The sequence below is a fragment of the Scomber japonicus genome, chromosome 9 (genome assembly GCF_027409825.1).
Source record: "Scomber japonicus isolate fScoJap1 chromosome 9, fScoJap1.pri, whole genome shotgun sequence".
In the NCBI taxonomy this organism is placed as follows: domain Eukaryota; kingdom Metazoa; phylum Chordata; class Actinopteri; order Scombriformes; family Scombridae; genus Scomber; species Scomber japonicus.
In genome coordinates this window covers 1724954-1734793 of record NC_070586.1, presented here as the reverse complement: position 1 = coordinate 1734793, position 9840 = coordinate 1724954, and the positions used below count along the sequence as shown (strand labels likewise).

Genomic DNA, 9840 nt, shown 5'->3' with positions numbered 1-9840 from the left:
CAATTAAGACGTCAGCTGTTCACATCTCCTGCTCACATCTAACCAATAGCACGCTGACACACCTTCTTTGTCAGCCTATCATATTGCAGCTGTCTTTAAATGTTTCTCCCTCTCTGCTCAGTGCTTTCAGAGCTGCTGCATATCAGGATGATTCAGATTCAAGTAGTTGACTCTTGGGAGAAATGTCAAGTATCAGGCTTTGTCAGCTCAGTCTGCTGTTGTACTCACTGCATGTTTATCAATTGTAGCCTGTTCATTGAAGCAGTGTTCAGTCAGCGTGACTGCTCTCTGCTGCTGTGGGAACATGTGTGTGCAAATATTAGTAGCCTAGTACTTGGATTTCGATCTAGATATTGTAGCTGCGTTGCTGTCTGCATCACTTTAACTTCCTCTCTTCAAGCAGCAATAGTTTTACCTAGCCTTTGTTCAAAAGTCAAGTCACACACAGATGAGATCAGCTGTCCTAATTAACGTTGATTCAGGTTCCTGGTTCAGTGAGCCGCAGTCTGTGTCCAGCCAAAGATCTTCTCTGAGAGAAGATGCTTCCTCGCTCTGTTTTGTTTCTTCATCAAACAATGTTCATGAAACATGGTCTAAAGATTTCCAGCAAGTAAGTGAGCATCTTTCTTTGCTCACAGGTAACATCTATCACAAGAGCTTTTCATAAAGTCACTTTGAAGGTTGTTTCTATGCAGCATTTAACTTTGTATTTGGGTTCCAGTGATTCAGCAGTAAGTTTCCTAGCTCGTGCTGCATGTACGTAGCTGCTAGGCTAAATAGTAAACTTCACTGTTAGAGTTTGATTTCCAACATTTGTACAGAGCTGACCATGCTCTGATGCTGATGATTCTGGACAAGAAACACTTATTTTCAAGCTTCTTCTTTCACTTTAGATTCCTTTCATTCATTCAGAACATCTTCATCAGTGAGGACTTCATCTTGATCATTAAGGACTTCATCTTCATCAGTGAGGACTTCATCTTCCTCAGTGTGACATGTAGCATCAGATCATCATTCAGCTCACTGTGTTCAGCAGCAGTTATGTTTCTGTAAACCTGACAGCGTTTCTGTTTTATTTATAGAAGCATCACATTGTTGGCTCTCGCAGCATCATTCAGATTCTTTTATTGTGTTTTTATTTGTATTTATTTAGTGGTCTTATGTGTGAAGGACTCTGGACCAATGATATTGTGTTTAAAGTGATATAAATAAGTTGAAGTTGATGCATCAGCAGCTTCACCATCGCTGGCTACAACACCAGCAGCACTTCAGAGTAAAAGTCAAATGTTGAGCTGCATGTATTCTGCTGTCATTTCACTGATTACGTTATTTTATTTAGCGTCACTGTCATTATGACTATGACAACATGATGTAGATGACAGGTGATGTGATCTACAGGCTGACTGTGTAGAAAGCCCTTTTCTTCTGAAGATGAATTCATTGACCTCTTTTATTCATCCTTTAACAAGGTCTACAGATATATCAAATGAAGGAGCACGTTGATCTTCAGACTCAGGTTATTTATTAATGATGTAATGTACTCAGCAGACATGTGAGGTCATTATCAGCTCCTCTTCAACATCTAGACTGTTGGTCATCTACAGCATCCTGATGGCTCTTCAATAAATGACAGATGAAAGGTGTGTAAAGCTAACAGCTATGGTAAGCTCTGCATATAACTGGTGGTTGGTGCTTCATGTTTAGTCTCACCATTCTTTAGCTGCTCTCTAATCTCTGCTCACTGCTGAGCTCCTTGGAGCTTCCAATCATCTCCGACTTCAATCATCATTGTATGTTACTGCCTAGTTTAATAAGTACAAGTTAGTCCTGATCTCTAGCATTGCTGGCTATGGCCCATCATGCAACAGGGCAGACTGGACAAGTTCACATTGGTAGCTGTTCAACTCATCATGCCCGTTAGCATCGCTGCTGCTAATGGAGCTCTGGTTTTATTATATCTGCTTATGATTGACATGTTTATTATTATTAGTGTGCAATAAAGAAACCTGTCATGCTCATTATTTAGTTTCATCTCTTAGATTATTATTATTATTCAAGATAATCCTGAAAATTATGAACCAAACAATGAAGGATGTGAATTAAATCAAAAGAAAACAATCTACCAAAGTTACAGTCAGTGAACTCACTTCAGAGTCTTCAGTTTACAGTTTGGACTCTCCTGTACAGCAGACAGAAGCTTCTCTGATGAATCAGACAGGTAGTGGAGACTCAGGTGCAGCTCTGTCAGATGAGGGTTGGACTTCACAGCTGAGGTCACAACTTCACATTCAGTGTCTGAGAGACTAACGGCAGAAAGTCTGTAATGACACAAATATTACAACATATCATGAAGTGGCTCAAGGTTCAGACTAACAAGGAGAACACATGTTTGAATCTCAAAAACTAAAATAATGTATTAAAGTAAATTATTAACAAACTAAATGTAAAACTCCATGTGTAATGTGTAGAATCAGTAGTGTAGGGAAGTGCATGGATGAGGGGAAATGTGTGCTAGACAATAACAAACACATGAAGCAAAGAAAGAAAAGAGATGTTGCTGGTGGAAGAGAGAGGGAGACACTGAGCAGGCCAGCTTTGATAAGGTGATCCAGCCCAAAGCCCATCTGATGCTTCAGCCTGATGACTCCATTATCATTATTATTATTATCATTATAAAGTTGAGAGATAAACAGGAAACAAGAGGAGAGAGATCAGTGGAAGCTGCAGTTATCTGGAAGCATCTTAACCAGTAAGCTACCAGAACACTCCCAGTTCAGCTGATGCTGTCTCACTGTGCTTGAATGAAACAATCATTCTCATCACTCTCTCTCAGACCAGAGGGGTATTGCACGAAACCAGGATAAGGGATTAAGCCGGGATATGTTAGTTATCCTGGCTGAATTTAGCCTAAAGTCGGTTGCATGAAAGCAGGTTAAATTTAACCCGGCCCAGTTACTATGGTGATTTATTCTCTGCAGCTAGCCTGCTCCAGACCAGGCTAACAACCAGGCTAAGATTATTCTCAGGGATTCATCTGGCAGTTCTACTGTCAATCTTGTGACAAATTAATGGGTTTTACAGCATTTCCATGGTCTTTCTAAATATGTTGATATAATAGACTATATTGTTGTTTCATTAAAGTCTGTTGACTGTTTAATTGCAACAGTCATTTTATAGTCCTTCATGTGGTATCATTATTGTGTATAATGTACAGTAGATTTACTTTGTACTATTTACTAGCCGATACTCACAATGTTACTTGGCTGCTTCTGAGGCTGAGCAGCATCTGGGTCCTGTTACACATGTTATTTTCTATTAGCACCAAATCACTGACTTCATATCCATTATGGGCTAAATGAGCAAGACATTTCCACAAGATTGACATGATACCTCAAGCCTGGAGTCCAGCGACACTGTCTCCTCATCTGCCGAAGTGCATCCTGCAGCTGCAGATGTGCCTTCCCCCTGCCCTACACCTAATTATAATAATTGTTTGTACTTAATTATATTTCCTGAGTAGCATACACTTTTACATGCCACATTTAAATCAAAGTGTTTAATTTAATTTAAATCAAAACTGTTGATTAGTGGGCTTGGACAGTAACTTCTTTAGTCCTTTAATTGTAATTTTGACAGTTCTAGTGGAGCACTGTTGTATTAATTGTACTTTTTTTTAAGTATATTTTTTTAGGCTTTTTGCCTTTGATGTACAGGTTAGTAGAGAGAGACAGGAAAACTGGAGATAGGAATGTTTGTTGCGGGGTTTGAACTGAGATCGCCTGCAGCGAGGACTGTAGCCTCAACACATGGGGCGAGTGCTCTACCTACTGAGCTATACTTAACACATTAATTGTATAGCTATTAATTGCACTAGTTACCCATTGAGCCGGTCCGCGATAGTCTGCCAGGCTTTCTCCCTTTCCTTGATTACAGTGCTTTGTGCTTGTGTTGCCTTTTTTTCTTATAATTTCTTTAACCTCATCATGAAACTCCATCAGGAGCTGTTGTTCAGCGGCCGTGAAGAATGACGCGCAACACCTTTCCATTTTCCAATCTGTGATTCTGTGATTGATGCCATGGGTCTATTTGAGAATGCCGTGAACACGCACTTATCCCAGCTATCTACACCTGGCTTGACATAGCCGCACCTTTTCATCCTGGCTCAGCAAACGTGCAACCGAATAAGCCAAGATGCGCCGGTCAGACTAGATCAAGCTGCGCTTGCTCAGTTATCCTGGATTTCTTTATTCTACTTTTGTGCAATACCCCTCTGCAGACTTTAATCTTTGTTTAGCTTTAATCTTTCAGATGAAGGAGAGAACATGGAGTTACATTGAGGCTTCCATAATGTGCACAGTGTGTGTGTGTGATCTGATCCCATGTCTGTCTCCACTAAGTTAACATGAGGACATCTTGATTAGAAAACCACTTTTACTGTCCACTATGTTTAATGTGACTGCAGGATATTTAGACTCAGTTCAGCTCAGTGAACAGTTCCAGTTGAGAAAGATCATCTCTCTTTGCTACCTGCTGCTGTCAGGTTCACATCCATAAGCAGCTACACTTACTGACTGTTCACAAACACTAATGAAACTAATAATCAAAGATGATTCAGATCTTATTTTAAAGCCTGCTGAGTAAAATCAGGTATTACCTGTATCTCTGATTATATATCATGTAATAATAACTTTACTGCTTTCACTGATAACTGTAAAATACTGATATATGTTGTGATAAAATGCTGCTGTAATAAAACCTCAACCACAACCTCTAAAGTCCTTCATGTGTTTCACCAGGTTTGAATGAATCCTCCAACACACAAAGGAAGAGAAAGAGAAGAAAACACTGTCTAATCCAATAATGACTAGAAATAAATAGAATAACTGTTCATTAACTTAACAGCTATAAACATCAACATTATTTAAATATATCTAAATATAACTGACATGTTATTTCGGATATAAACAAGTAGAGCACTATTTTAACTATAATAAAACATTTATATTATTTATATTTGAAGAACTAAACTACTAATCTACACTGATTTATAATGTTAATCACATCTGGACTTACCGAGCCTTTCTGCAGTTCCTCACAGCTGGGATCAGTCTCAGTCGTCCCTCCCATGATGTGTTGTACTTCTTCAGGTCCAACTCATCCAGAACCTCCTCTGACATCTGCAGCATGTAGGCCAGAGCTGAGCAGTGGATCACAGAGAGTTCCTTCTCTGATCTGTTCTCTGACTTCAGGAACTCTTGGATCTCCTGATGTACTGAGCGGTCGTTCATCTCCATCAGACAGTGGAAGATGTTGATGCTTCTGTCAGGAGAGATATCATCATAGTTCATCCACTTCAGGTTGTTGATGACTCTCTGGATGGTTTCTGGACTGTTGTCTGTCTGACCCAGCAGGCCTCCTAAGACACTCTGGTTGGACTCCAGAGAGAGGCCATGAAGGAAGCGGACAAACAGGTCCAGGTGGCCATTTTTACTTTGGAGAGATTTCTCCATGGCTGCCTTCAGGAAGTCATCCAGAGATGAGGAACTGTCTCTTCCCAGGAAGTTCTTCAGTACCTCTGTCTTCCTGCTGGTGTAACAGTGGTACATGTAGACTGCAGCCAGAAACTCCTGAATGCTCAGATGAACAAAGCTGTAGACTAGTTTCTGGAAGATCACACTCTCTCTTTTGAAGATCTCTGTACAAACTCCTGATAACACCGAGGCCTCTGTGACATCAAGACCACACTGCTCCAGGTCTTCTTGGTAGAACATGATGTTTCCTTTCTCCAGTTGTTCAAACGCCAGCCTCCCCAGCTTCAGAAGAAGGTTCCTGTCAGCCTCCGTCAGCTCCTGTGGACTCGTCTCATGTCCCTCATCATACTTGTTCTTCTTCCTCTTTGTCTGAACCAGCAGGAAGTGTGAGTACATGTCAGTCAGGGTCTTGGGCAGCTCTCCTCTCTGGTCTGTAGTCAACATGTGGTCCAGAACTGTAGCAGTGATCCAGCAGAAGACTGGGATGTGACACATGATGTGGAGGCTCCTGGATGTCTTGATGTGTGAGATGATTGTACTGGACTGCTCTTCATCACTGAATCTCCTCCTGAAGTACTCCTCCTTCTGGTCGTCAGTGAAGCCTCGTACTTCTGTTACCCTGTCCACACATGAATGAGGGATCTGATTGGCTGCTGCAGGTCGGGAAGTTATCCAGACGAGAGCCGAGGGAAGCAGCTTCACCTTGATGAGGTTTGTCAACAGCACGCTGACTGATGACTTCTGTGTGACATCAGACACGACCTCACTGTTGTTGAAATCCAGTGAAAGTCTGCTTTCATCCAGGCCGTCAAAGATGAACAGAACTTTACAGCCAGCGAGCTTCTCTGCTGTGAGCTTCTGTAATGTTGGATAGAAAACACGGATCAGCATGAGCAGACTGTACTGCTCATCTTTGATCAAGTTCAGCGACCTGAACGAGAACAGAATCAGCAGACTGATATCTTGGTTGTTGGAGCGCTGTGCCCAGTCCAGAGTGAACTTCAGCACTGAGAAGGTTTTTCCAATGCCAGCGACGCCGTTCATCAGAACCACTCTGATGTGTTTCTGTTGGTCAGGTAAGACTTTAAAGATGTCCTGACACTTGATTGGAGCGTCATGGAGGGTCTTCATCTTGGAAGCTGTTTCAAGCTGCCTCACCTCATGTTGGGTATTAACCTCTTCACTCTGTCCCTCTGTAATGTGGACCTCAGTGAAGATGCTGATGAGGAAGGTTTTAGTTCCTGCTTCATCAGTTCCTTGAGTCACACATTCACATGTGCTGCTCATACTGATCTGATGTTCATCTAAAACCTCCTGCAGACCACTTTCTGCTGAAAGAGAAGAAAAAAGGTAGAATGAAACAGAAATCAGTGTGAGTGTTAATGTTCAGTAGGATAGAGGAGGTAGATTCCTGTTTTCAGAGATGATGACATCAGCAGACAGATCTTCAGTCTTACTTTGTACAGTGCTGGTCTGACTGTCCGTCTGCAGTCCAGGTCTGGTTCTGGATCTTTCTGCACACTGGGGACAGGAGAAGTCTCCTGATGAAGCAGACTGGTCCCAGTATGAGGTGATGCACTGTCTGCAGAACCAGTGTCCACAGCTGGTAGAGACTGGATCCTTCAGGACGTCCTGACACAAAGAACAGCAAGACAGCTGCTCCTCCACAGAAACAGCCCTCCTCTTCCTCTCTCTGTGGACATGAACACATTCTTTATGTCACATGACATTAGTGGAGGCCAACCGACAGCTCACAAGCTGCATGCAGCTCTTTCCCCACATAAACAGTCCAGACTGTCAGTATTTACACACTTACACAGTTTCTGATCTTCAGCCTCTGAGATTTAACACATTCAATTTAAAATTACATAATGTAAACTACAATCACAAGAGTTCATCAGTAATTAGACAGAGACAACAATGTGCCAGCAAAGGCAGAGAAGAAGAAGAAGACTGTAAGCTAGTAAACATGTAAACAATGCAGGATTTAAAATAGATGTTTGATGAGGAGGGAAGTGGATTCAACACATTAGTTAGACCACTAGGAGACACACAATGTGTTTTGGTAAGTAAGTCAATGTGAACATGACTTTAGTCTGTTAGAAAACTCCACATGCTCCTTTAAGCTACTCTGATCCATTAAAAGTCAGGAACAATAAGCAGGAGGAAACTGAGCCAAACAGAAAAGTCCACTAGTGAAAAATAACAGACTGCTGCTCTTTTGTGTTGTGCTGCTGAACAGAGAGCTCTGCTAAATATCTTCATAATGCATCTTTTCATTCTTCATAATGCATCTTTTCATTCGTAATGCATCTTTTCAGCTGTAATCTCCTGTTGGAGATTACAGCTGAATGTAAGCTACTTCATTATTTCTTTCCTTCATATCTACACTACAACCTTCATGAAAGCGTCTCACTTAATCATCTTCAGCTCAGTTTACAGTAGAAACAGTCTCTTACTTTGTGTCTGAGGGTCCAGGTTCATTACTGAAGTTTAGAGGTTCAGGTTTAGACCGGTCACTCTTCATAGACAGACAGCTGGATATTACAGACTCTGCTCTCTGTCTGTAGAAACAACAATTATTTAACACATAAGTTCTTCTAAAGCTCAGATGTAACATGAAACATGATTTAATAAAGATAATTAATAGTTATGTTTATATCTCCTTCTGCATGTTTTAAACAGTTTATCTTCAGCTGCAAACTGGATCAATTTCACTCAAGAGTTTTTAACATCTACATGTTTGTCTGATATTTGAAGTGTTACAACTAATGATTTTGCTGGACTGTCACATTTACTTGTTCCTGTCTACAAAGCCAACAACACAATCTGTCCTCTGCTACTTAACCTGTATTAAATATTGGTTCAAGCTACTAATAAACATTTCACAACAGCAATCAAGCATCTTTCATTAAATGAAAAATATAAATGAAGAAATAATGCAGTCAATGCTCAAACTACAAAATGATCCAAAAAACAAACAAAACTCACAGTTTTATAAAACCAAGTATTATAATGTAGATTATCAAATGATATTAAACTGAATCATCTTCAGGTCAGTTTACAGTAGAAACAGTCTCTTACTTTGTGTCTGAGGGTCCAGGTTCATTACTGAAGTATAGAAGAGGATCTTTAGACCGGTCACTCTTCATAGACAGACAGCTGGATATTACAGACTCTGCTCCGTCCTCCTCTTCCTCCTCTTTCTTCATCTTCTGGAGTCTGAGAGGTAAACCAGTAACACTAGAGACACACACCCTTCGCTGTCAGGACGCACACGAACCAGGAAAACAACAGGAAACAACGTTTAACACCTCAAACTCTGTCATTTCACATTTAATCAACTAAACAATGAATGTGATCAATAATCATCAGATTGATCAATAATGACAGTAATCATTATTTACAGTCCTGATATTAACACTCACCTGCCTCACACTGTTTTCCTGCTTCTGCTCTGATGTGAAATGGTGTCTGACTGAAAACTTTCAACTTCAACTTCCTGTCTGTTTGTTCCTCTTTTTCATTTCCTGAAAATCACGTGTGTGTGTGTGTGTGTGTGTGTGTGTGTGTGTGTGAACATAACATACACCACGTAATGTTGTATGATGTCTACAATCAGACGTCTTTTACAAGTTGCATCCACTCTAATCTAGTCATAAATTTTAAAGGATGGTTTCACAATTTTTCAAGTCTGAAAATCCAACACATAGTTAAAGATGAAACCAGTCAGCAGTGTGTAGTCGGCTCACAGTTCAGATGTCTATGAGTTGTTAACAGCTCCACCAAATACTGATTCTTCCCTCTAAACTTCTCACATGCTTTCATTTCAATAAATGTTCAAATGATCCAATATTTCAGCAACAATCAAAGCTCTGCTGTTACATCTACCAGTAATAGTTGACTTACCAAATATTACTGTAAAGCAGGGGTGTCAAACATGAGGCCCGTGGGCCAGAACCGGCCCGCCAAGGCGTCCAATCCGGCCCACTTTCCTTCCTGTCTTCTTTTCCTTCCTATACCCTTCTGTCATCTGTCCATCCTATCACCTTTCCTTCATTTTCTTTTCCTTTCTTTCTCCCTTTCCTTCCTTGCTACTTTGCTTTCTTGTCTTCTTTCCTTCTTTGTAGTCCTTCCCTCCTTCCTTCCATCTTTCCTTCATCTTCTTTTCCTTTCTTCCTTTCCTTCCTTCCTTTCCTTCCTAATCCCCTTTCCTTTCTTCCTTCCTTCCTCCCTTCTGTCCTTCCTTCCTTTTTGTCTCTCCTTTCTATCACTTTTCCCTTCTTTCCATCCCTGTTTCCTTCCTTCC

The 9840-nt window shown here is 40.8% G+C and overlaps 1 protein-coding gene across 1 annotated transcript in view; it reads right to left on the bottom strand.

Annotated features, from left to right (window-relative positions):
- Nucleotides 1-6635, bottom strand: part of LOC128364247 (protein NLRC3-like) — a gene marked incomplete at its 5' end in the record, with an annotated part of 86253 nt that extends 79618 nt beyond the window's left edge. The window contains one exon of the mRNA XM_053324787.1: nucleotides 5074-6635. Within this exon, the coding sequence (XP_053180762.1) occupies nucleotides 5074-6635 (1562 nt within the window). The remainder of the gene's footprint in view (nucleotides 1-5073) is intronic.
- Between the last annotated feature and the right edge of the window lie 3205 nt (nucleotides 6636-9840).